The following is a 27,950-nucleotide window of genomic DNA, read 5'->3' as shown; positions in this document are numbered from 1 at the left end:
TTTAGATCTCGTTTCTTTTGGCAATCTGATGAGGCCAAGAGGAAATACCGTCTCGCGCGATGGGATATCCTTTGTCGACCTAAAGACCAAGGAGGCCTCGGTATTGAGAACTTGGAAATTAAGAATAGATGTCTTATGAGCAAATGGCTGTACAGGTTAGAGACAGAGCCGGAGGGCATGTGGTCTCAAATCTTGCGCAATAAGTGTTTGTACTCAAAAACACTAGCCCAGGTTACCATCAGACCGACTGATTCGCCGTTCTGGAAGGGACTTATGAGAACGAAGGATATGTTCTTTCGTAGGGTCAAATTCTTGGTTGGCAACGGGATGTCAACAAGATTTTGGGAGGATACGTGGTTAGAAGAGACGCCTCTGGCCTTACAATATCCCACCCTTTATAATATTGTGCAACGTAAGGAGGATTACGTAGGTACCGTCCTCGAAACTATTCCCTTGAACATCCAGTTCAGACGTACGTTAGTGGGTGAGAGATGGACATCCTGGATGCACTTGGTTCGGAGATTGATTGAAGTTCGACTCTCCGACATGCCGGACTCAACACAATAGAAGTTAACTAAAAATGGGATATTTACGGTGAAATCTTTTTATACGGATCTGATTAATTCTGGCCCTCTCTCACGGTCACTACATATATGGAAGGTTAAGGTTCCTTTGCGGATTAAAATTTTTATGTGGTTTGTCCACAAGCAAGTAATACTCACCAAGGACAACCTTCTTAAGAGGCGATGGGTTGGTAATTCGCGGTGTTGTTTTTGTGCTCAAGATGAGACAATATAACATTTATTCCTTGAATGCCCACTTGCCAAGTTACTTTGGAGAACGATTCATATAGCCTTTAATATCAATCCACCAGTAGATATTGCGTCTTTGTTTGGGACGTGGTTAGCTGGGGTTGAACAGATCACGGTGGCTCGTATTCGGATTGGAATATGTGCGTTATTATGGGATATATGGAACTGCAAAAATGATATGATTTTTAACAGACAACACAACTTAATTTTTTTGCAGGTTATCTTCAGAGCTACAGCTTGGATCCGTACATGGTCCTTACTCACTCCTGTGGACTCCAGGGAGCCTTTGATTACTGGATGCAACCAATGGGAGATGGTGGCTCGGGTTATATTCAACTGGTTCGGATGGCGTTCGCATAACAGGATAGGAGTCTAGAGAGCTTATCCTTATTATCACCGTTACGGTTGTTTTTGTCCACTTGTATTTTTCCGGGTTATGTACTTTGCTTTGCTCCGTTTGCGAGCTATAAGACCTTTACGTTGATACTCTCTGGATTTTTAATAAGAGGGCCGCATGCATCATCATGATGCAGAGGCCGGGGGTATACCTCCATTTTCAAAAAAAAGATTCACTCATTTTGCTTCGTATATAGTCTCTTATTTAAATCTCTAAAAAGACTTATATTTAAGAATGGAGGGAGTATTCATGAAGTAATTACTCACTGATGGTCGGTGTCCTTTAGGATACGGGGGTGGCATAGGCAAGAATTGGTGATATATAATTACCAGAATTTCTAGTGTTCGTTAGGTCCTGAAATGGTGTCCGGATCCCATTATATTGAGAGGATGCCATATTCAACTGTGAATCAACATTGGACAGGAAACATCAACTTTCAAAGACATTAATAAGCAATGGCAAGATTCTCTCAAATTCATTGGCATGAATATTTTACCTGAATTTTGTGGGGGAATTTGAATGCTCTGCACACTTCTTGAATCTTTTGCTCGTAAAATATCCACATCACTTGCTCCTCTTTGCAGGATAGAGGCTTCACATTCGAGCTCCCAACAACTGAATCCAAAACAGTGGCTTAACACTATTCACGGTTTTGGGTACCGAGCGAAATTCCGAGCTCTCGCGCGGTTACCGCGTTTACCGCCCCCCTCGAGAAACACGCATACCGAGCAAAAAAATTTGAATAATTTAAAATTTTTGAATTCAAACGCTCACAGTATAATTAAATGAAGCCCATCTCTAATACAATCACAAAGTTGTTGGCGGTCTAGTGGTAAAGCTAACCTTTCATGAGTAGGTAGACGCGGGTTCGAATCTCGGCTCTTGCATTTTTATTTCTTTTCAGGGACGCGAAAAATTTGAAAAGGCAGCCAAATTGTGGGAGCGACCAGGGGTCCAACTCACGACGTCTGTGCATGTTGCAGCTGCGGTTGAATAGCCACTAGACAACCTAAGTGATATTTTAGACTGACAAACTTATCTATATCTATCTCAAAAAAATTAAATTCAAAATTTGATTTTAAATTTTGTTCGATTTTTTTTCCGAAATTCCGTGGTAATCGCAAATTCCGGTGCCCCACGAGAAAAAAGGTCCGTTCGGGATCCAAAATCTTGTTCAGTACAAGTGTATATGGGGAGATGGTGATGGACGCTCTTGTTAGATTTCCATCAAGTAGCAGGCCAATAAAATGCCAAGATAATTAGCAGAATTCAAGAGGAGATGGAGAACTTGGTGATATTTTAGACTGACAAACTTATCTATATCTATCTCAAAAAAATTAAATTCAAAATTTGATTTTAAATTTTGTTCGATTTTTTTCCGAAATTCCGTGGTAACCGCAAATTCCGGTGCCCCACGAGAAAAAAGGTCCGTTCGGGATACAAAATCTTGTTCAGTACAAGTGTATATGGGGAGATGGTGATGGACGCTTTTGTTAGATTTCCATCAAGTAGCAGGCCAATAAAATGCCAAGATAATTAGCAGAATTCAAGAGGAGATGGAGAACTTGGTGGCCGCCTTGCCGGATTCTTTCTCCGCAGCTTGACACCGTGCCGCCGACGCTAGTGTGTGCACGCGCTCCTCGCCGCATCGCCTTACGGTTCCATTCAATGCGTGATGCATCGTCTTACTGCTACGACATGTGGCCGCTGAAACTAATCACATGCATGCATTCAATGCGCGATGCATCATCTTACTGCAACGACATCAGGTGTTACCGGCAAGCCCCTGCGACCTGTTCGATCAAGATTGGCGGCTCAAGACTACAGATGCACATGAAGCTTATAGACAAACATTGGGTACAGAGCAGGACGACCACGGAGGCCTATGTGGGAGGCGCAAGAAGGTGATGCGCCCCGGTGGTACCGCCGTCCAGATCAAGGGCGTGTACGGCCTCGGAGCGGAGGAGACGAAGCCGGGGCTATGCAGATGGATGAGGGTATGGACGCGGCCGACGGCAGTCTTGCGGTAGCCCACCGGCGGCGACGTGGGAGCGCACCTCGCCGCGTCGCCCGGCCATGCAGCAAGAAGATGAGGTGGCGGCGGCTTGGCGGTTGGGAGGCACAGGGGTGAGGCGGAGAAGAGGCAGGGGGAGGTTACGGCATCGGCGGCGGCTGCGGGAGGCGGCTCCGCGCGCAGCAGGGCGGATACTGTGGCTAATGGCGGCGCAAGGCTGCGGGAGGAACGGCGGGGCGGCGAACGGCGCGGGAGGAGGGGTCGAGAGACGTGCGAGGAGGAGGGGGCGAGAGAGGTCGTGCGAGGAGGAGGGGAGAGGTCGTGCGGTCGTGTGCGGGCAACGTTTTTTTTTTGTTTCTTTCTGAACGGCTGGGCAGATTAGGGATCGATGGGTTTGGCTTAATGCGTGGTTTCTTGCGTCAAACATCGGAGGATTAAGAGTCATTAGATCTTGTTGGTGAATGGGTCTGATTGTTTGGTCCTCCGCCCTCTCTTCTTTTTATATATAGGGGTAGTAGATGAACGGCCGGGCAGATTAGGAATCGATAGGTTTGGCTTAATGTGTGGTTTCTTGCGTCAAACATAGGAGGATTAAAGGTCATTAGATATTAGATTTTGTTAATGAATGGGTCTAATTATTTAGTTCTTCGTCTTCTCTTCTTCTTATAGGGATAGTAGAATAGTAGATAGATAATAAATATGCACACTTGTGCAAATTTGAGGGGAAAAAAAAGACGACGGACGGGGATGCCACTCCGCCGCCAACGCCAGCCCGACGCTTTCGGTTTTGACGGCGTAGTAGTGGGGCGCTACTAGTAGAGCGTTTTCCGTGGTAGCGGACGCGAATCGCAGCCCGCAGGCGTGAGGTTCTCGTCGGGTTTGGTCGCGGCCGCACCCAGGTTCAAGTCTCATTTCTGTCTCTCAAAAAGAAAGTCTCATTTTTAGGAGTACTTTCCTTTTTTTTATCACAGTTCTACCTTAATTAATGTGTCACGAACAAGTATTATCATGTGTGTCTTAGTTCTACTACCACTTTCTCCTTCTCTGAATTAGATCATCTCCAATAAATGATGTAGATATATAAATAACTGTTTTTTATATTTTTGAGGCCTAAAAATCATTGTCCCAGTAAATGATATAGATGTAAACAGGAAATTACATCACCTCCTTCAGGTGATGTAAAATACAACACTTGAAGATGCAAATTCATCTCCGGATGCTTGGTGATATAAAACGTCCAGCCACGCAAACAGCCAACCGCGGAAACTGAAAGTTCCACCCGCCTCCGCTGATGACGATTTTTCCTAGAAACGCCGCCGCGAGCACCCGTCCGCCCACTCCCGATCCTGTCGTGACCCCGCCGCCTATCCCCGTAGACGACCTGTCGATTTGATTCCGTCCCACCGACGACAGCACGGCCAATTCGGATATTCGTTGGAGCTCTGGCGGCCATAATGGTTGTAGAAGCTCTCAGACGCCTTCTGATAGCCGTTGCCCGCCGCCAGAGCTAAAAGGGCGGCCGCGCGACCATAACAACCCGCTGAGCCGGTGGTTTGTCAGTTGTTTCCGCCGCCGGCCTGTCGCCGCGAGCTAAGTCTTTCGAAAATCACGTGGTCATCCAAAGGCCTTCTGTAGATGAGCTCGTGTGGTTCCTTTTTCGTGGACGATTCCTCGTAGGATGAGGAATTTGATTTGATGGAAGAAGAGGACATGCTATGCTAGTGGCGATACACGAGAGGGAGAAGTCAGAGCACGACGGTTCTGTGTTTGGCCGTGAGTTCATCCGGAGAGAACGGTTGATGCACAAATATTTCGTACACTACCCCTTTTTCATAGAGGTACTTTAGTCACTAGTTCAAGATGTCTAAGGATTTGTTCGTTCACATTTGCAATTACGTGGAGCGACATGGTCGATCCTTCCAACGGAGGAGGAATTGTGCCGGTTTGCTCGGACATAGCACCTCTTGTGCATCACTTATATTTTTTGAGTTAAAGCAGTTTGCTCATGTGCTTCATTTATATCTTTAGAGTATGGTGGTACTTATATTTTATACAAAATCATTTGCACTCGCATGCCTCACTTATATCTTTTTAAGAGTTTAATTAAGAAGTGGTAATTTGCACGAGCTATATGTTTTGTCTAAAAATGATAGGTATACAAGAGTGGTATAACAAAAACTTTCATGTAGATCACTGAATGCGAAGCGTATGATCAACAGTATTGAAGTTATAATATGAAATCTTAATAGTTAATAAACATTAGTTACTAAGAATATCGGTGTTAAGGTTTATGATTCACTATTTCATTAAAGTGTCGGTCGTGGCATGACCAGGACGTTGAAGGGTTTGGTATCCCTGATTGATATCCGTTGTGTTCTTCGGGCTGGGGTGCGTGATGGTTAACTCTTTCCAACCTCATCCTTAGGGGCGAGATATAGTCGTTGCGCTCCCTTTTTTCTTCTACATTTCTCTTTTTAAGTGCACGCTAACGAACGGCCCGTTATTGTAGACGCTTAAGCGAGAGATCCTACCATTTCGCTATAAGCAAGATATAGTCGTTGTGCTCCCCACTACCTTGTATCGGTTGGGCCGTTTATTCTGTATATATATAGTGGCAGAGCAGTATAGAAAATTATCTATCTATTAGTCAAACGCCTTTGACCGAACGGAATCGTGACAAAATGGTACAAGCATAAAGGGACCCAACGTGCTTGAACAAGACCTGGTTTTTTTTAAGATAGGGGCAAAACAAACGGGTGCCCTAAGTAGGGGCTCGAATGTAATTGTCCTAATTTAATAATGATTTAGCATTTAGAATGTAATCCTATATACTTAAGAAGTTCACCCCCACTACTTGATTTATCTCAACATGCAAAGTAGACACGTCAGCATCCAATCACAGCTAGCCACGTCACACATCATGAAGTCCCACACAGCCCACCTCCAGAGGTCATTTACTCGGAAAAAAAATCTGTCTCAATCATTCCCCACGCGGCCACGCCCTGGTCAGACCAGGAGAATCCTGTGATTTTTTCTACTCCGACTCCTCCTCCTCTAGCCGCGAGCCTCCCTCGCCGGTTGTCAGCCACCTCCTTATCCGATTCCTCCGCCGCGGACCACGGATGGCCAGATCTGCAGCTCATGGGTTGAACCCCTGCACTGCAATCCCCCTTGCACTGGCTCCACCTTTCTCTTCCTCTTCCACTTCCTCTTTCTCTTCCTTTTCCCCTTCCTCTTCCACCTCCTCTTTTAATTGCCAACCAGTCCGGCCTCCCGGCCCCATCTTCTTGGTTCACCTAAGAAATCTTCCACCTGTTCAAGTCGCCGGCTCCAAGGCTGCCATCCACACCAAATCGGTGGCCGCTAGCACTGCGCCCAACAGCCACTGCTCGGCTCCTTGCACCTGCCGCTGCTCGACGGATCCAAGGGGGGCGAGAAGGACAGGGCGTGTGGCAGCTGTGAGGGAAAGAGAAGCAGTTACCATGGGGGCGTGTGGGACAAATCTCTAATGTACCAGGTTAGTCTAGATTACACTCTCGCCGACTCCAATCCTCATCTATTGTCTTGCTGGTTTGCCACTGATCTAGGTATATAAGGATGGCCAGATCTGCAGCTCATGGGTTGAACCCCTGCACTGCAATCCCCCTTGCACTGGCTCCACCTTTCTCTTCCTCTTCCACTTCCTCTTTATCTTCCTCTTCCCCTTCCTCTTCCACTTCCTCTTTTAATTGCCAACCAGTCCGGCCTCCCGGCCCCATCTTCTTGGTTCACCTAAGAAATCTTCCACCTGTTCAAGTCGCCGGCTCCAAGGCTGCCATCCACACCAAATCGGTGGCCGCTAGCACTGCGCCCAACAGCCACTGCTCGGCTCCTTGCACCTGCCGCTGCTCGACGGATCCAAGGGGGGCGAGAAGGACAGGGCGTGTGGCAGCTGTGAGGGAAAGAGAAGCAGTTACCATGGGGGCGTGTGGGACAAATCTCTAATGTACCAGGTTAGTCTAGATTACACTCTCGCCGACTCCAATCCTCATCTATTGTCTTGCTGGTTTGCCACTGATCTAGGTATATAAGGATGGCCAGATCTGCAGCTCATGGGTTGAACCCCTGCACTGCAATCCCCCTTGCACTGGCTCCACCTTTCTCTTCCTCTTCCACTTCCTCTTTATCTTCCTCTTCCCCTTCCTCTTCCACTTCCTCTTTTAATTGCCAACCAGTCCGGCCTCCCGGCCCCATCTTCTTGGTTCACCTAAGAAATCTTCCACCTGTTCAAGTCGCCGGCTCCAAGGCTGCCATCCACGCCAAATCGGTGGCCGCTAGCACTGCGCCCAACAGCCACTGCTCGGCTCCTTGCACCTGCCGCTGCTCGACGGATCCGAGGGGGGCGAGAAGGACAGGGCGTGTGGCAGCTGTGAGGGAAAGAGAAGCAGGTTACCATGGGGGCGTGTGGGACAAATCTCTAATGTACCAGGTTAGTCCAGATTACACTCTCGCCGACTCCAATCCTCATCTATTGTCTTGCTGGTTTGCCACTGATCTAGGTATATAAGATGCCATTTCTCATACGTTTGTTGCTTTGTTCATACATGAGTGAATACATCCACTGCTATGGAACCATGTACATAAATTTTTTGCATTCCTCTGAATTCCATTGACTCGAGTGAATGCATGCACCCAAATCTGAACATTATTTTTATTGATTTGCACATACACCTACAAATCTTTATCCTGTTGGATTCATTGAAAACACACAGTTCTTAAGATTCCTGTATATCTCATTTAGACTTGGGGTGGCTACTTCTTATGATTCTCCATGTATCAGTTCCCTCGATGATACAGTTTATTTATTATTGTATTACCTTCAGATCTAATGGTTACAACTTTTATTGTCCTGTGTTTCAAGGTTCAACATAAGCATCTGGTGGATTGGTAAAATATGCCTGAGTTTCTTTTTTGACTTTTCAGGATCCTTGCTTGCTGGTATGCACATCAATTATTAGCCAAAATTTAATACTAAAGTGGGTGAAGTTTCTGCACATGGTTGTTAGTCAGCTGTAAATATTGCAGCATTTCAACCAAGTCTATAGAGGCAAGTAATTTGATTGCCAGGTATATCTACACATGGAATTATAAGTTGGACAGTTTATGTTTATCAACATGTGATCCTCTTTTTTCATAGATGATCGTCTTAACGTGTTCAACACACTGATTAGATTTTCGTCAACTGTTTCAGTATGCTGTTTGTGGCTTTTATGGCTGTCACATTTTGGCCTGACAACAGTTTCCTACATCATTATTGCCTATAGGATTCCTTCGCTTGAATCGTGGTCTCTAGAACTATTCTGCAAGATTTGGTATGTACACTCCCTGTTGGTCTACTACTCAAATCTGAAAATTTTGTATGTCCTTGGTAACAACTTATTCCTCTCACTATTTATATATTTGAACCCACTGATATCTTTATCACTAATGCCATCCTCCTCTTCTTTTCATCATAGCCAAGAATCAACAACATGTGCACCGGGACATTCACAATATATGCTAATGACCACCAAATTTCACCTTCATCCAGTGTTGTAAATCAATAAAATAAATATATGCTAGGATCTGAATTTCAGTCATTTTGGTAGGGCCTCAAAAGCATTAGAGTTTCTCATACAACGGTTGCATGTCATGGAAGCAATCTTAATGACTCTCAGCCCATGAAGCGGCGTGGTTGCAAAGAATGACGGGACTGAACGGCCGATGGCCATCATACAATCTGGTAGGTCTATGCCCAATCCTGCTTCTTCTATCTTTCTTACTTGGATAGAAACTAAAACATTTAAATGTTTCCTTTTGAGAATAAATATAGCGTGGTATATTATTTCTTTCATTATCATTGGTGCATAACTTTATATGACTTCCTTGGTAAGAAACTACTTTGATCCCGCAACAACTGCTCTATTGTTGGATAGATTTGGATTATTCGAACGTCTAGGGAATGCATAATGGCTTAAACAAGAAGGTAAGTAATGAATTTGCGCGGGGTAAATATTCTGGATGTTTAAAGACGTGACATTGTCCAATAACATGTTGAACCCAACTATCATCTTGAGGGTTGTACCAAGATCATGTGGTTTTCACTTTCTCTCATTTACTTATGTTACTAATGCATGTTTCTTCTTTAGTACGAGTATTAATATTGTCAGCCATCATTCCTTGCCTATTAGGAAAACTGGAGAACATATATATGTTGCAAACAATTTGTTCCAAGTCTGCTGAATACACTACCAAGTGAGTTGAACCAAGGATTCCCCTGCTAAATTTGTGGTTGTGCCTCTTTTTCCCTCCTGTACCTATCTACCAATTTTTTTGTTCACTTATCTGACATTTAAAATAGGCCATATAGCCTATAAATAATCATACTGTCAGAGAAAGCTTGGAGCAAGGGAGCTGTCAAGTGCATATTTTTTTGCACGATGTACATAGCTTTTAAGGCTAGCAGAACCTTAAGAAAAAGCTTAAAGCAAGGATGCATGTAGATCTGTCAAGCATGCATGTACATGTAGTGTTTAAGGCTACCAGAACCTTCATATGTCCATTTGTTGTATATAGTTATATCTGATGATATTGTATGAAGATTAGTTGCTCTCTATTGGCCAAATTACGGGTGTAGTTCCACATGTCTGTCAGACATGGAAATCCTATGGGAATTTTTATTGTATAATAATAATAGTTACTAATAATTATTAGTCAGTATTTGGTTTTCATTTGACAGTACTTGCCTTTCATTTGACATGCCTCATGCTTCCACGCTTAGAAAAATAATAAGGTACAAGTTAACCTACTAATGGTGTCCTACACAAATGTCCCGTAGCAACGCGCGGGGTATTATCTAGTTGTCGCAACACAGGCGACACATGACCCAGGAACCCAGTTTGACGAGACGTGTGGCATTGGTGAAGTGTCGCTTCGAGACAAGAGAAATCCCGCGTATCGGAAGCAAACGCTGGTTCGCGATGGTAATCGGTGCGTGATGGGCCATTTGTATGGATGATAATAATGCACAATGGACCATTCTTGACTGCTACCTCTGTAAGTTTTTTGACGGTCAAGAAATTCCTGATTATTACATTTTGTGCGGGGGAATTAGCGAGAACGTGCACGGCTACACGGCATTGGTTAACAAAAAAAAAGGCATCGGTAACGCGGGATGATGCCCCGGCCCGAATGTGCTCGGATCGTTTCATCCGGCCAATCAATCAGCTACCGCGTAGTATGAGGTCCCGTTTGCTCCACGAAATATCGCGGCGATCTCAGATTTGGTTCCCGGTCTTTTCCCCTGTCCCGCGCTGCCGCGTGAATAACAAATGGCCGAAGAAATATAGGACCTTTTTTCCTTTCGAAAATCATCAGGCAACTCACGGCAGCTCGTGGTTTCCAAAAACGGAACAGCCGCGTGGGCCACTTCGACCGGCGTCGTGCCCTCTCGACTCCTGTGCGTTCATGCGCGTTGAGCGAAAACGCCTACTACAAATATCCCTCCGCACCGAGCCCGGAGCGGGATCTGCGAACGGACAAGCTCTCTCTCTCCGCCTCTCAATCAAGTCCACTCGTTTCAAAAAGAAGTCCACCCGTTTCAAACTTCCCCGGCGGCTCCAGGGCCGAGATCAGGGATGGGAGGGTGCTTCTCCGGCGACGTCCGCGGCGGCATGGAGGCCGTCGGCGGGGGCGCGAGGGGGGCGACGGCGGCGGCGGGGCAGGGCCAGGGCCAGGGCGGGCCCAACGAGGCGGTCGACCACTTCTTCCAGGGCCAGGCGCTGCGCCTCTACACCCCTCTCGAGGTACGCTCCCTCGCTCCCCTCCCCTCCACGGGAAACCCTAGCTAGTGTCCAGTCCAGCCCTGCTCGCTAGCCGCGGAGACTTTCCCAGAATGGTATGCTTCGCTGATTCGTGGTCACCATTCGAGCGCGGGTTTTTGGGGTGGGAAGGAATTTGGGGGCCGTCGCGGATCGCGATCGGCTACGGCGACCGGAATTTGGTGGGCTTTCGCTGTCAAATGAGGTGGATTTCGGGTGCCATTGTTTGTTTATTTTCGTAGATGCGCTTCGCTGTCACAGCGTACAGATGTTTCGATTATTGCCACCAAAGACCAGACCTCTCGGCATTGCAATTGTCGCTTTGGTTTTGGTTTGGATGATTGGATCCCACATTTTTTATCTGCAAGCGCGCCTCGCTTTGCGCCAATTTTTTAATGCGCGCAAATTTAGGGGGCTTTTACTCGAGAGTTTGGGTTTGAGGCGGGTTTTGTGAAATGCCAGCGCTCGGCTCTGATTTTTTTTTTTGCATCAACTGCATGCGTGCAATTATATTCGTTACAGTTTTTATTTACAAAATGGCATACGAGTTCTTGGTGACCTGCTTGTGCACAAATAAGATCCTGACGAAAGTGACGAAGTGCTGTTTTTCAGTTTCCGCATGCGGTTCCTCAATTGGTGATCGCATATAATTTGATGGACTGGTCTCTGGAAAACATTTTTTTAATATTGATTAATATTTTTGACGCTGTAGTATTTTCTGGAAGTGGATCAGGAATGATTAAATATACTTTAGGTTGGAGTGGGTGGTGGACACCAATCGTTTGCTTTAAAAATGGAACCATGTTGTGCAGAGAGTCGCACTAACGTTCACACACTGGACGATGAACTTTATGTCCTACATAGTACCAAACAATTTATTTTATTTTATGAAGATTTACTCAATCTATTTCAATTAAAAGAAGTTGTTCAGACAATATAATACCATGTCTTCGAATTCTCAAGGATCTAAGGATGTGCTTGCAGTGAGTTGTGCGCCACCTATGTATCATGATTTGTGACAATGGGTACAAGAAATGTGTGGTCTCTTGTTTCATACTCCCTCCGTTCCAAAATAGATGACTCAACTTTATACTAACTTTAGTGCAAAGTTGGGTCATCTATTTTGGAACGGAGGGAGTAGTTTAGAGTTCATCTGTTAGAATGTTTATAATGTTTCCAATGCATGTTCAAGGATACCATATGCTTGGATATGTTCCAGCCAGCGATAATGTAGAACCAGTTCGGTGTACGTCGGTGCTGCATGCTAATATGTTCTCAACTAGCCAATAGTAAAAATTCGAAAAATAAAATAAACTAGCGGATAGTGGATGTCAATATGATCTGCCTTGATTGACATGTCGCAATCTTCCTGCATTGCAGCTATCCTTTTCAGCTTCCAAGTTGAGAAATATGGATGCTCTTTCTAAGGTAAAAACTACCATCCAGTTCTTCCATGCATTTCGATCTGTACGTATATTTATATTCCCTTTCCTGTAGTGCATCTTACTGTACCCTAACTTAAAAAGTGAAGTTAAACTCTGTTGGAACTGAAGTAGATGCTGCTCAATGTTGGATATCCTTTGGCTTTTTGCTAAAAAATGTCAAGTTTAAAACAAAGAAAACTATATGTTATTATGTATGAACAGGTGCAGAATTGTGATTCTGTATCCACATGCCATTTGTTTACCCTCTTATTGTACTGTTTTCACCTTTTCTAGGGCCAAAATAAGTGTACATGAACAATATTTGAAGTTTTAAATTGGCATTGATTCTCCTTGTAGTTCTATGATCAAAGTTGTGATACATAAGGAAAACAGAAATAAATTTCTATTTTGGCCCTATAAGTTATATGTAAAGAACAACAATGCAAGCTAATATTCAGTTTTAGCCAACAACAAGAAGGCTTACATTTCGAATAGCTGAAACATGAAACCACCATCCCGGAAAGTGGCATGCTCATTTTCAAGATATACTGCTGTCTTTTTCAGTTTATTTTGATATCTGTTTGTACATCAAAGATCATTGCATTGCCAATCTATTCATATTCAATCATTATGTTTGAGTATGTTTCCCTTGCACCAGCTACACTAGAAACATGCATCCTACTGTCAAAATTTTCATTGTAGTGTACAAAATCTTTTACAACAAAGTGTGTAACAGAAAATTATGGTGCTTAATTCTGTTTAGTTGTTTTTCTTGTGTATGTGTATGTATCCTCCTCAGCTATAACTCTGCTTGGTGCAGAGTGATCCTATGTTGGTGGTTTACACAAAAATGGATGGAAGGCTAGAAGAGATCGGCCGCACTGAAGTGATATTGAATTCACTGGAACCATTGTGGATCACAAAAGCTATGATAAATTACCAATTTGAGATTGTGCAACCGCTCGTGTAAGTTTATAAAACTATATACATACTGATTACTTGTAGAAAGCTCATACTTACTGCTACCTCTTTTTGGGCTCATGATAGGTTCAGGATATATGACGTTGACACAAAGTACCATAACACACCACTGAAGGTATATTCTGTGCCCTTAATTCATGTTTTTGCTTCACCCAAATTCAGTTTGAGTACTTAATATCTGTGTAGCCATGCTTCAAATCAAGACATGCTTTCTTGTTTGTATTTCACTGTTCTTTGTTATTTTCTTATGGCTACATTTAGTGTGTCAATTTTCTATAACCTTTCCTGCTAATATAAAATAATAATTTTTTAAAAGAGGTTTGTGGTCAGTACAAGACAAGGCAGTCATGCAGGAGAAAAGGGACAATATGTTAAAACATAGTGAAGGTGCCAAGTAAAGTGGTGAAGAACTTCAGTACAATGTTTTCTACCAAAAAGTACTACAGGATGATGCATGTTTGCTCATCAAAGAGTTAACCCTCCTAAACTAATGGACGCAGTAACTGTGTTAGATATACAGTAGCCAGATTACATGTTTAGGGCCTCATTCTTTTTTCCTCACACATGTAGCATGCTAGCTGTTGTTTTTTTGCTCATTTTTTTCGCCCCTGCATAATGTAACATCGGGTCAAAAGATGGAAGGTATGAAAATTTACATAAATATTGTGCACATACAGTCAATGAGTGCTCAAAACAAGCGGCAGAATTTTCACAGTTGTCAATATTTGGTCAAAATAATCTGGGTGATGAGGTGATGGTAGAGTTGTCTTAACAGTTTCATTGCACAGAAAAATAATTATAAGTTTGCTGTGGGCTATCTTTTACCTTCAGTGACTCACACAAGGCAGCAACATTATAGCCTGCTTAGAATTTGTAGTCTATTACTTCTATATGCAACTATAGAAGCCTGAGTCATTTGTATTATGCAGATGTTGAACTTGGCTCAGCAAGATTTTCTAGGGGAAGCATTCTGCAATTTATCTGAGGTTGTGCAAAATCAGTTATATGATACAGTACAATGCATAATCCAGCTGCAGTATATAATTTCTCTAAATAAATGCAAATGAAGAAGAGAGACACACAAATGCACTCTCCTGATATTTATTTTGCACCCCTTTGCTCTTTTCACAGATAGTCACAAAGTTCAACCATAGCCTGACTTTGAACCTCCGAAATGGTTCTGGACATGCCCTTCAGGGCACAGTGACAGTACATGCCGAAGAAACTGCTTCATCAAGGATGGCAGTTGATATGCAATTCCACTGCCTGAACTTGGATAACAAAGACACGTTCTCCAAAAGTGTATGGATAACTTCCTTGGTAGTTATAAGGTGGCAAATTAATTGCAGTTCTAAATAAATGGTTTTTATTGTGCAGGATCCTTTCTTGAGAGTATCAAGACTGTCAGAAAGTGCTGTTGCCATTCCTATATGTAAAACAGAGGTGATCAAGAACAATTTAAACCCTGTTTGGAGGCCTATAACACTGACATCACAGCAGTACAGTAGCAAGGCAAGTAACATTTTTCTAGTATATGAATTTTTCTGTCGGACTTGTTTAACACATGTGTAATTCAAGGTTAATCTAATTTTTTTCTTCTAATATGTGACTTTATTTCAGGATGACCCACTGCTAGTTGAGTGTTTTGATTTTGATGCCAGCGGCAACCATGAACTTATTGGGTAGGTTGGGTGAGGAAGTATTCTGGCATCTTTTGTCATTGATCCCGATATTAATTGTTTTTTTTATTTTTCTGACAAATAGGGCTCTCCAGACAACTATCGCTCAGCTTGAAAATCTATATAACTCAAAGGCTGGAGCAAATTTTTACAGCCATAAGGGACAAAAGAAGGTTAGATTTCAACTATTTGACACAATAATTAACAAAAAATTACTCCATCTAACCTCTCGACGTAACCAATCTGTGTTCAGTTGAAAGGACAGTTGTTCTTGGATAAGTTCCAGGAAAAAGTTCAACATACTTTCTTGGACTATATTTCCAGCGGGTTTGAGCTCAATTTTATGGTGGCTGTAGATTTTACTGGTTAGTTTTAATTGTGAGCTTCAATGATTTATCTGTAGCTCTGTCAATCATCTGTGGCTTATGTGTGGTTATTATTCCATGTGTTTCCAGCATCAAATGGTGACCCCCGTGTACCACAATCTTTGCACTACATTGACCCCTCTGGCAGACCAAACTCATACCAGCAGGTTGGGAATTTTCTGACGTTGCTAGGATATTCTTTAAACTGAAAGCCTTCTTATTGAACCATTTGATGTACCAGGCAATTCTAGGGGTAAGCGAAGTTCTACAGTTTTATGACAATGATAGACGATTCCCTGCATGGGGTTTTGGTGCAAAGATACCACGAGGATCTGTATCCCACTGTTTCAACTTGAATGCAAGCACCAATGACTGTGAGGTGAGATTAATGCCTGATGAGCTACTGCCAATTTTATTTAATTAGTTTTTGACAATGGATGATATCAAAAAGAAACATTCCCCTATAAACCAACTCTCGGACATTTGTGTATCATAAGACTAAACTTTTTGAGCTATGGGCTTTGTTTGTTTCCTTGTCTTGCTTTTGCAGTAGTATTAACTGAACAACTAATGCTTCACACATGAGAATGTAGTGCTGCAAACCAAATTCTGTTCAGCTGCATCTCCTGCTTTTGGCTTCCTTACAAATGTTAGTGTGCAGATATTAATGACTAAGAAATTAGATTCCTGTTGGACTCATGAATCTCATTAGTTACAAAATAGTGATATGGCTTTATCATACTTCCCTGTCTCATCCTCTTTAATTACTTATATTTAGTAGATGTCACCTATTGGCACGGCAAATATAGTGCTACAAATGATGTGTGGTATTGTTCCTGAAATGTTGCTGAATGTTAGCAAAAAATAAAAGCAGCCTATAGAATACTTGATTGTATTATATTGCTTAGATCAGTTTTTCAGATCTTTTATATTTACCGGCTGATGGCACCTAGATTTCTTAGACCGCAGTTGATGTTTAGAGATTTTTCTGTTCCTATCACAGGTAGTTGGAGTTGAAGGCATCATGTCAGCATACTCTTCTACTCTTTACAGCGTTTCTCTCGCGGGGCCAACCTTGTTTGGGCCAGTGATCAGCAAAGCTGCAGAAATTGCCAGCCATTCTGTGCAATATGGAAACAACAAATATTTTGTCCTGCTCATTATCACGGTATGTAACCATATATATCCAACAGGAATCTGTCATGTGACCTCTGTTCAAAAATTTTACCTGAGCATTGTATGCAGGATGGAGTTATCACTGACCAGCAAGAAACAAAAGATTCTATTGTAAGGGCATCAGATTTGCCGTTGTCGATTCTCATCGTGGGAGTAGGGAATGCTGATTTCACTCAAATGAGGGTAAATCATTTACTGAATATGTGATAAATATTTCATCCCCTGAACATTTTTCTTGCCATCTCGGTCTTGAATGAGCTGCATGCTGTCATGCCTTGGCATCTGGCTATTTCTTAGTAGCTTTAGTTTTGGCCCGGCAGTTTGTCGCTGCACTTGTTAATTGCATCTGTAGTGCCATGCGTCCAACGAAGCCGCAGGCATGCACTTGCACCTACCAGAAAGTTTGCTCTAGTTATCACATGCAGTTTGCCTGATAAACAAAGGCCGCCGGGACCGGAACATGCTGCTCTGTGATCTTTATTTTTGTCACCGCAACACGAAGTAGCAGTAACATCTTATCTGGCAATTTTCTTTGGCTTTGTCAGATCCTGGATGCGGACTTCGGTAAGCGGCTTGAAAGCTCAACAGGCAGGGTTGCAACGCGTGACATAGTCCAGTTCGTCCCCATGAGGGAAGTCCAAGGTCAGCATCGGTTTCGCATTCTGTCACCATCAACTTACTCCAGCTCTTTGCACATAGTACCACCGCTGAAAACAAGCGTGACCGATCGACGACGATTTTTATCAGCAGGTGGGCAGGTCACCGTTGTCCAGAGCCTGCTGGAGGAGCTGCCTGGGCAGTTCCTGGAGTACATGCGCACCCGGGACATCAAGCCGCGACCGCCCCAGCATGCCTCGGCGCCGCCAGCCTACCCCCCTCCTCCCCAGCTGTGAAGGAACCCCGCCGGGCCCGCCACCCCACACAAGCTGGTCTGCGCGTATGTACCAGCTGGCAATTGTATAGATTCTGCCGTCTATCTGTCTGACTAACTCCCGTCGCCTCTGCTCTCCACATCCTACGTTAGGTACTGAACCCCGTAGATAACTTTTCCGCCCAGGTTTAGAACGTCGCTGCAAACACTACGTATGAAAATTGAAAAATGAGATAGCTCCTAGTGATTTTTCTCGCTGAACTGCTGCTATGTTGGCCACTTTGTCACCGACAAGGAGTTATCTCCTAGGCGACCCATCTTGTTATTGTGTACATTTGCTTAAGGTTTTGCTTATCGTTGTTATCATCTATGGTATGCAATTCATGGGTCGGCAATCAATGGTCGCCTGTTGGCTGTTGCTGTAGAAGATGAAGGAAAAAAATTCCAGGAGGCTTAGTATCACATTTGTTAAGCAGAGACATGTATAATGTATCCAAGACTCGTTTCTTTTGTCTGATGATATTCTATCTTTTCCTTGGTGGAACAAGAAATCATTTTATTCAATGAAATTCCTCTTGGTCTCAGGGAGAGATATAAGGCCGGTTTTACTTTTTCTCCTAAAATACCATTTGTCCATGAAATCTTGCATGCTCGTAGCACACTCGATCAATTCTGGAGTCAATAATCCTTTCTTAAGGTTAGTACTGTCATCTATGTCATGCAATTTTTTCAATGGGTTGGCATTGGGTATCCAGTAGTCGCATGTGGCTGGAGACAATGAAGGAGTGAAATTTGTCTGACTGCGAATAAATTTGTCGACTTAACTCAACATTTTAAAAACCTCTCTCCTTTCCTTAGTGATGAAACAAAAACCAATTTTATGCAACAAAGCTCTTGGTTTCTGGTAGGGCCGGGCGGAGATGATAACGCGGGAAATGAGCCGTGCCGTCGTATCCTAACGTGGGCGGAGGTCCAACGATCTCGCTATTTCTCTAAGACAACAAAAGAGCACACAACTGCGATAAAAGTGATTGCTTCCGAGAAAGAAAAAAAAACAGAGTGGGCTAATTAATCATAGTATAATTAATTAAGCGGGTGCTGCAGAACGGAATGTGGCAGCATCAAATCGGTGGTGGTGGTGGTTATGAGTTGACCGTGCCTGCTATGGCTAGCACTAGTTGCTGGCCAACCGGCATGGCATGGCATGCGGCATGTGGCCGCACTGGACGCCAGCCTAGCGCTGGCGGGCACATGCTGGTACTCCGCAGTCCGGAACAATTACCGGTGAGCCCGCGAGGCGCCAGCCGATCCATGCCCGCCCGCCGCCCTGTCTTTGTCCCGCCGCGCCCGCCGCGCCCGCCGGAGTAGTATATCTCTCTCTCTCCCCCTCCCCCTTCCTTCGTTTGGCCCTTTCCCGACAACTGGAATGCGCTGGCCTCCTCCGTGCGATTAGTGCCTTGTCTCTCTCTCTCTCTCTCTCTCTCTCTCTCTCTCTCTCTCTCTCCCGCCCGCGCCAAGTTAAGCTCGATTATTATCGCAGAGGGTTGAAAGAATTCCAGTTTCAGTGTGCAGTATTGTACTCGGACTTTCTTTCTGCCATGGAAATGCCTGCTTTTATATACTACTGCCTATGCATTGAACTGCAAAAAAACGTCTTATATTTTGGTACAGAGGAGTACATGCTGTTAGTCGAATTCACGCTTTCGCAGGCACGAGAACGAAAGCTTGGATCGAAGCGAGAGTGACGTGCTGGAACATCCTCTATGCCAGCGGCGAAACAGATTTAACAAACTGTAGCTCTTCTTCTTCCTCTTCTATGACAGTAATGCCCAGGAACATTTCAGGCAACTCCGCACCCTGCTAGACATCACTGTCTTTTCCTTTTCTCAACACATGCCAAAGCGACCCACAAAATGATCATTCTGATTGACAGGCACAGCATCACCATGCATATGTCGCTTTTCTCTTTCTTTTCTCGGTTGATTGATGAAAGAGAAGGTTCCCCTCTCTCACTTTTCTTTTCCTTTTGCAATTTTACTATGCTTCCGAGAAGATCTTCTTCCTTTCTTGTACTAGTATTATTATTATCATCAGAACAAATATGGATATTAGTATTTCTGTAGAATAGTCATCTGCTAATAACGTAGGAGTATCTTCAATTTGCACCACACATTGACCTTTCACCGGGCAACTGACCCAGCACCTGCGGGGAGTGCTCGGCAAGATTGGTGCGCCTAGCGATTTGTTCTTTTCCCCTGAATACACCCGACACCATTTCATGTGCAGCTGCCATTTTTATCAGATGCATCACGAATTCCCTTTCTCGAAAAAAAGAGATGGATTAAGAAGAAAAGAGAGGGTGACATGCCAGCTCCCCCGTAGGAGGACTGAGAGGGATAGTTCCAATTGGCGCGCTTCTGCCTTTCAGTAGCCTGCCTGTCCTTGTCCATGCCTCCATTCTCATTGCATTGCATGGTTGGTGAATTACTTTCACTGCCACTTCAAGCAAGCAAAAAACATGGGGACGATCGTTAGAGGAAAAGATCCAAAGCCCCCCAAAATGCATGTACGAGCACGTACCCCCTCCGTCCACAAATATAAAATATTTCAACCTTCTTTTGATTCGGGCATATAAAAACATATTTTAATGTATTTGTTCACTCATTTTAATTCATATGTAGTTCATATTAAAATATCCAAAATATTATATATTTCTGAATGGAGGGAGTAACATTTTAACAACTAGCTGGGAGTGGAGTGGTTGTCACTACAATTTGTTAGTCATTTACCTTTCATTCTTTCGCAAAATTTGTCAAAAATTATGTTGACATAATATTGATGCAAACTTGTCAAAATTTGTGATGTGTAAATATTTATGTTGATATAAAGGTAAAAAGATTTTTTTTCAAAATTTGTCAAAAAGTCTTTTTTTTCTGTCGGGATTTTGACAAGTTTGCAAGTATGGTGATGTATAAAATTTGTCAAAAAATGTGATGTATAAATATTGTTGTACGTGGCAATCCACACTCTTTTTTCTGTCGGGATTTTGACAAGTTTGCAAGTATCACATCGATTGAGCTTGAAGGTTTTTCTCGAATTTTTTGTAAATGCGAAAGAACGCCGGAATTTTACACGAGCTGACTTTGCTTGAACTTACCGAGCGGTTGCCGCTCAGTCGGCACACATAAATCCTCTTGACTTTGCTTAAATTTTAAACTAGTAGCATAACAAACACCATTTTTTTAAATTAAAAACAGCTTAATTAGATGCACATTAACCGTCTCTCATAGACAAGGAAAACACCATCATTAAAATTTCAAAAAGAAAAACGAGAGCATGCAAGCAAAACCGTTGGGACAAAAGAAGGGGGGAAGATGAGGGGGAAAAAAGAGGGAGGGAGGGAGGGAGGTGGGAATCACACCACCTTGTCTTCCCTGTCCCTCACTGCCAGTCTGCCACCATACCATATCCATTGCTCCCTCCCCCCTCTCTCCTGTCCTAATTCACTACGCCGCTATTTATTTTACTATTAATTGCCCCGACTCCGTCCCCGTCCGCGTCCCCGCCTCCTCCGCCGTCGCCACCCCAAATTCCCACGCAAACCCTAAGCCAGCCAGCCAGCTAGCTCGGCAGCCCAGCCCAGCCCAGCCCAGCCCAATGGCGGAGGACGCCGGCGACAGGGACCAGCAGCAGCAGCAGCACGCCGCGGCCGCGGGGCCCGGAGCAGGGCACGCCTGCGGGGAGGACGGCGGCGGCAGGGACGAGAGCTCCGTCAAGCTCTTCGTCGGCCAGGTGCCCAAGCTCATGACGGAGGCCGAGCTGGCCGCCATGTTCCGCGACGTCGCCGTCGTCGACGAGGTCACCGTCATCCGCGACAAGGCCACCAAGGCGTCCCGAGGTCCGGATCCGTACGCCCCCGCCCCGCCGGATTTCCCCCCCTTGCAATGCCGTTCCCTGCGTGCTTTGCCGCTCTGTTTGTTTCCCTGGGTCGGGATCTGGGCGCGGTTACCGTTTGCTTGCGGCTTTTCCTGCTCCTCCCGCCCGCGGCGGTTCCGCTGTGCTCTCTGTCTGTGCTCTGCTGGTGGCTGGCAATGCCGCCCGGCCATTTGAGCTGCCTGATTTCTGCTTCTTCCGGCTGAAAGTTCTCGCGCTCTGCTGGGAATTGGGCTTCTTCCGTGCCGATTTAGGCGCAATTCTCGCTGCCCGTGGGGAATTTTGTGCAAGGGGAGGGCTGCGTTGAATTGCTAGCTTCTGCTATGGTGTGAACTCCCTGCGGAGAAAAGTCAAAACGTTTGCCCAAGTCTGCTTTATCCCGCGTTTTTCATTTGGATGTTCTCAACTTCTCATCTCTTGTGTAGGAGCTCCGAGCTGCATCAGATTCTCTGCTCCTCGGCCGCTCGAGCTCGGATTTTGTGCTGAATCAGTGGGGTTTTACCCATGCCAGTAAAAAATGTTGGAATTTAGTGTTGCTCGCAAGCATTGGGTCTGAACTCCGAATTTCATTTTTTCTGGTGTCGGATTGGTAAATTTTCTTCTCTGGAGAACTTTGTTGCTTCTCGGGTGCGTGCGTGCGTGCGTGTGTGTTTTTCGATCATGGGATGTGGAATTAAACGTTTGGTCATGGCTAAATTTTTAGATGGACTTGAGCTCGAATTTAAGCTGGCAGATTGGACCACAGATATAAGCTGTCCTTGTTAGTACATAAATTCATTTCAACCAATAGCTGGACGAAGGTGTGTCTTCTCTGTACGTGCGATAGGCTGGAATTTAGGACCAGTGGAATTGTAATGTGTTTGTTGCCGTTTCGGTGGATTTCAGAATTCCGTTGGTCCCATCAAGGAATTTACCTTCGCGTGGTATTTCGAGGTTTTGCTCTGGATTTTTTTTGGGCTATTTTACCTTACATTTCCCTACTACGAGATCATGATTCAAGATTATGAAATCTGATGGTAACTATTTAGAACTTGTCCTAGGAGAGTACTTCCCTATACCATGGGGAATCAGTGCTTCTTCGATTTGATTGGTTTGAATTATATCTGTTCTTGTTAGTAGGGATTGATTGTTTTGCATTTGTTCTCCCAGGAGTAGTTACATGTGAACGTCATAAGATGTTTTGCTGCATATGCAAATTCACAATCCTGTTTGCGACAAACTTCGATATTACACTGGTGTTTTCATATGAGAGTCTTTTGTTGGTATTGGTGTCCCAGTAGGTTTTTAGTTGTATTTTGTGTTCTGTTTTTGCTCGACTGTAGTCTCTCCTCATGATGTTTTAGTTTGATCTTGATATACAGTATGTTGTACATTGCAGGCTGCTGCTTCCTGATCTGCCCATCAAGGGAGGAGGCTGACAAGGCAGTGAATGCATTTCACAACAAACGCACGCTTCCTGGGGTATGCAGACACAACCCTTCTTGTTTCACATGTATCTGCCTGGGTAACTCGGGTATAATTTAACCAACTGATGCATCTAAAGGGTTCTTTCTGGATCTGTTGTTGTTGGGAGCTCTTGAATGTTGGGTATTCTTGGCAGTGGATGAACCAGGAATGCAGTACATGTCTATGCTGGTCTAGTTAGGGTTAAGTCTTAAGTGAATACTTAGTGGGAGATTCCCAGGAAGTTGGTTCATTATTGGTGATCTGTAAAGTTTTTTTCTGACTGACCATTGTCGCTATATTTGCATTTAAGATAACCATTTTGAGTTTGCCTATTTGGCCCAAATGATCCTGCGTATAGACTATGATGTAGAAGAATGATTTGTCTGACTTACATTCAAGATTTTGGTTAACTGATGAATTACTGTCAACAAAATCGTCCATGCCCACACTTGACCAACTGATGGATTGTTAGTACAGTTAATCTAACTTATTAATTTGGCACTTTCTTTTAGTTTGTTCTTAGAAAAAAGTTGCTCCAGGTGTGTCCTTAATCTGGTCAAGGCAAACTGTGTTAATGTCTATGTGGAATGCATGTCATCATCCATTATGCTAGCCGTAGACACAGTACAGTAGTGCAGACAAAAGTGTTTCAAATATTTTATGAATCACTTCAGTTATTATTACTGCTCCAAATTGCTCTGTTGGCACCCCTAGAATATGAAGGATGTTACATTGTTGTACATGACTGGTATCAAGTGGATTTCTGTCAGACTTATCTTTTCTTGTAGAATTGATGTAGCTGATCAGATCTAAAACCTTGTAGCCAGGAATCTTTGATATGTCGATTTTGGATAAATTCAGAAAGCAGGTGCCTAAGCTTGGCTAAGAGTGATGCACCAGCGGTCCCAATTATGATATTTTAGACCATGTTGGCTGGTAGATATGGAAAGGGCAGTCCAATGGCTTAGTAGTAGTTCTTTTGGTGATCACAGGTTTTCTTTTGGCCAGCACGAAAAGCGAAATGACCAAAGGGATTGGGGCTGTTTTGGCACCAAGCCTTTTTGAGGTTATATGAACGTGAATAAAATGTCTATATCTACTTCAGAAAGATGTGACACATCCTTATCATGATCAATGAGCATAACCAACATCTTCTTTGCATATTCACCGAACATCAATACAATTTTGCAAGGGCTGCTGTTACTTCTCTCTGAATGTCATTAACATTTTTTCCCATTTTGTCTGTGTTTGGAACCAGGCCCCAAGTCCATTGCAAGTAAAATATGCCGATGGAGAGTTGGAAAGGCTGGGTATGAGGCTCTCTAAAATTATTTCATTCACAAGCAAACTTGTGTATCAATTATTGATCGAAGTTTGTTTTGTTTCTCATTGTGCTGACATGTCTTCACCGATACTTCCAGAGCACAAACTTTTCATCGGAATGCTCCCCAAAAATGTAACAGATGCTGAAATGACTGATTTATTTTCACAATATGGAAATATCAAAGATTTGCAGATTTTGAGAGGTTCACAACAGACGAGCAAAGGTAAAAATTTCTTGTGGGACCAGTTGATTTTCTTATGACTTCAAATGAACATTACTTTTCTTCTACACTTGCTTGCACATTTAGCTGCTTACCAACTGTGGGTGTTGCAGCCGGCTGTGCCTTTCTGAAGTATGAAACAAAAGACCAGGCTGTGGCAGCTATCGAAGCTTTAAATGGGAAGCACAAAATAGAGGTTTGTGAAAACATGAGGACTCAAAGCAATTGCAGTTCTCTTTAGCCAAATTCAAAATCACTTGCAGTGCATAAAGAAAGTGAGGGAAGACGAAGGTTTTAATACATGCAGCAAAATTTTAGTATATCCAGATCAAATAACCATTGTTGAGTGCAGAAATTGCTTCGCCCACATGTGTGGTGGATTCTGCTGACCTATTTGATCTGAACATTCTTGATCTCTCATACAAGTAATGGCACCAGGCTTACAAAAACAGGAATTATCCAGTTTGTTTGCTACATTTTGAGTTAAAAAAACAAAATATAATGGTTGGAAATTGGAATCTTGGACAATATTATGCACATTTGTATTAGTTATTTCCCTTTCTTCTGCAACTTCATGATTGGTAAATATACCCTGACATGCCTTGATCTTTTTTCTCAGGGTTCAAGTGTACCTTTGGTTGTAAAATGGGCTGACACAGAAAAAGAAAGGCAGGCTCGAAAAGCACAAAAGGCTCAATTTCCGCCGTCTAATATGTCAAATGCAAATGCCATGCAACAGAGTTCATTATTTGGTGCCTTACAGATGGGATATGTGCCTCCATATAACGGATTTGGCTACCAGGTGAATTTATGATACTGAAACCTTGAGCTTATTGTGCCCATACAATAAAAGGCTATTCCTATAATCTTGAGCTTATTCTTAGAATAGATTTTCAGTTTGCTGAAAGAAATGACTGTTCAAGAGCATGTTTTGAGGAAAGTGGAAATGTTTGTTTCCACCTTTCGCTATTCATGTTGTTCTATGTCTATAACCTTTGTATAGTTGTTGCACATGTACTGTTGCAACCAACCAAACAGAAAAGGCATTGTTTTGAACTGCTGCGATTTCCTATCTTTCTTAAAAAAATAGAATAGGAGGTTGAAACCCCCGGCCTCTGCATCATTGTGATGCACATAGCCATCTTTATTAAAGTTGATGTAAGGCAACAAAGCCAAAACATCAACAGATAGAGTACCAAACATGGAAAACTACATTAGAACCATTACAAGATATAATTTTAACACCAATGACCTATCTTTCTTAATGTGCTAGTAGTGTTAAGCAAGGTCCAAAATGGCTTGAATCAATGGCATGTTAATGCTCTATGACCTTTGATTAGTGCCCACCACACTAGCCCTGAATATGATACGCCTTGTGTTGTGGTATATAACTCTCAGTTATTGATATGTGCAGCCACAAGGAACCTATGGGCTTATGCAGTACCCTTTATCTCCAATGCAAAATCAAGCAGGCTTCCAGAATATGGTTCAGCCTGTCAATCAAGGAAGCTCAATACGGGGCGTTAATTCTGAACTATCCCCTAATTCAGTTGCAAGGTCATTCAATTCAATGCAGTTGGGCAGCCCTTATCCAGCTGGGCCTGGTATGCAGTATCCTGGGTCATATCCTGGTGGTGGCATCAATAGTCGTCCTTACATGAATTCTCTTAATTCAGTTAAAGTTCCGAATGCAAATGCTACATCTCCCACATCTTCAAGTACCAGCAGCAACACTGGTCCTCAGCTAGAGGGTTTGTCTCCTTTAATATAGTCATTCCATTTTTTATTTCTTCTCAGGTATGTTTTACAGATGATGTGTTTCATGTGCACAGGTCCTCCTGGAGCTAACTTGTTTATCTATCACATCCCGCAAGAATTCGGCGACCAAGATCTAGCAAATGCATTTCAGAGTTTTGGTAGAGTATTGAGTGCCAAAGTGTTTGTAGACAAAACGACCGGTGCTAGTAAATGCTTTGGTAACTAATTCTTCCTTCTAGCTGGATTTCTTAGGACTGGCATCATACCATCATGATTTTTGTTAATTCGTTCCTGGCTGGATGCAGGTTTTGTAAGCTACGATTCTCCTGCTCCTGCGCAGGCAGCCATAAGTATGATGAATGGGTTCCAATTAGGTGGTAAAAAGCTGAAAGTACAACTCAAGAGAGACAACAGCAAGCACAATAAACTTTATTGACAGCGCCCAGTCGATACCCTCCAACACGATCAGGAAAAACCGGTACATATGTGTCGCACAATTGATCGTTCGTCCCATTGTTTCTTCTGGCCACCACCATGTGTCGTCTTCGGTGGGGGCTTGTGTATCTTGGCTCAATTCAATTCAACATTCTTGAAAACTGCTAAAGTGTGTATTTCGTCGCAGCATAGTTGTAGCATCTGTACCATCAGATTCAGACCCATTGTACATCAGACATTGATTCATTCAATTGCTCCCTTTTTTCTACTGAATTCCGCTTGTTTTCCTTCAGTTTTGACGTGCCCTAGTGTCTTGATGAATTTTGTGTGTGAATAGCCCTTTTCGTATACTGTATGGGATGGAGTGGCTTCTTGAAGTCTCATGGGCCTGCCTTTAGGATGAGCTGAGCGTAGCTATTACTACATCAACAACATATTACTACTAGGCTAAATTAGCTCGATTGTGAGGAGTAGATCGTAACATGTTACTACTAGGCTAAATTAGCTCGATTGCAAGGAGTAGGGCGTTTTGGAGGACGGGCTCCATGGAGCCTGTTATTTTAATTCAAAATTTTAACTTTCAGTTTCAAAATTTCTGAAAAGAAACATACACGTTTACGAGGGTGTAATGTACATATGTGTGTAAAATTTGATGATGAAATACCTTGAATTGTGAGCTGAACAAAAATCGTGGACTTCATGTGCTAAGAAGGCACAAAGTTTTTCCTTTTCTGTAGCTCTCATTTTAATGTATTTCAACATGAAACTTTATACATGTGTACATTATGTGTTTGGTATATGTGAATTTTTTCAGAATCTTTTGAAACATAAAAGTATGATATATATTTTTAAAGTCGCCCTACATGGAGCTCAAGCTCCATTTAGCATTTTCAGGCTGCTGAGTCATTTACTTCCAGTCGACTTTAAAATGGCTGTTCTGAACCACTCAGTCACAACTGCAGCTCCATGGACACAGTTTCACAAAGTTGGTGCTTCACCTGAAATGAAGCTCACAATCACGCTGCTCTGCATCGACCATATGCTATTGCCGACCACGTGAAAGAAAGAAAAAAAAACGCATTTTCAGACACAAATTTCCTAGATCCCAAGTGAAATTTGGAAACATGCTCAGGTGAATCCCAGCCAGCCAAAAATGGCTTGCCTTGAAATCCCTGCAACTGCCATCAGGGGTTTGAAACCCTGGTTTGTCAGAATGATCATGTAGGATGTCAAATTCAAGGCGCAATGTGTCATCAAAACACATCATCACGCCTTCT

The 27,950-nt window shown here is 43.4% G+C and overlaps 2 protein-coding genes across 3 annotated transcripts; both read left to right on the top strand.

Moving 5' to 3' along the window:
- The first annotated feature begins 10,658 nt into the window (after positions 1–10,658).
- On the top strand, positions 10,659–18,126 carry LOC125515204 (protein BONZAI 3-like). Of its 2 annotated transcripts, none has more exons than XM_048680648.1 (16): positions 10,659–11,046; positions 12,442–12,489; positions 13,306–13,451; positions 13,533–13,581; positions 14,396–14,452; positions 14,598–14,768; positions 14,844–14,978; positions 15,087–15,148; positions 15,231–15,318; positions 15,399–15,510; positions 15,601–15,677; positions 15,752–15,889; positions 16,514–16,678; positions 16,756–16,869; positions 17,232–17,328; positions 17,437–18,126. In XM_048680648.1, exons 1-16 carry the CDS (start codon positions 10,879–10,881, stop codon positions 17,577–17,579), a joined length of 1,770 nt encoding a protein of 589 aa, XP_048536605.1. In that variant the 5' UTR covers positions 10,659–10,878; the 3' UTR covers positions 17,580–18,126. The 2 variants fall into 2 exon arrangements, with proteins under 2 accessions (XP_048536605.1, XP_048536602.1); XM_048680645.1 differs by having other exon boundaries at positions 10,663–11,046; positions 17,434–18,126.
- A 625-nt stretch (positions 18,127–18,751) lies between these two features.
- On the top strand, positions 18,752–26,946 carry LOC125532889 (RNA-binding protein BRN1-like). Its single transcript, XM_048696760.1, has 10 exons — positions 18,752–18,814; positions 20,948–21,455; positions 22,869–22,951; positions 24,195–24,246; positions 24,358–24,483; positions 24,594–24,676; positions 25,100–25,282; positions 25,895–26,231; positions 26,313–26,456; positions 26,544–26,946. Exons 1-10 carry the CDS (start codon positions 18,752–18,754, stop codon positions 26,672–26,674), a joined length of 1,710 nt encoding a protein of 569 aa, XP_048552717.1. The 3' UTR covers positions 26,675–26,946.
- Positions 26,947–27,950: the final 1,004 nt, after the last annotated feature.

The sequence above is a fragment of the Triticum urartu genome, chromosome 1 (genome assembly GCF_003073215.2).
Source record: "Triticum urartu cultivar G1812 chromosome 1, Tu2.1, whole genome shotgun sequence".
In the NCBI taxonomy this organism is placed as follows: Eukaryota; Viridiplantae; Streptophyta; class Magnoliopsida; order Poales; family Poaceae; genus Triticum; species Triticum urartu.
This window is presented reverse-complemented; position numbering and strand designations above follow the sequence as displayed.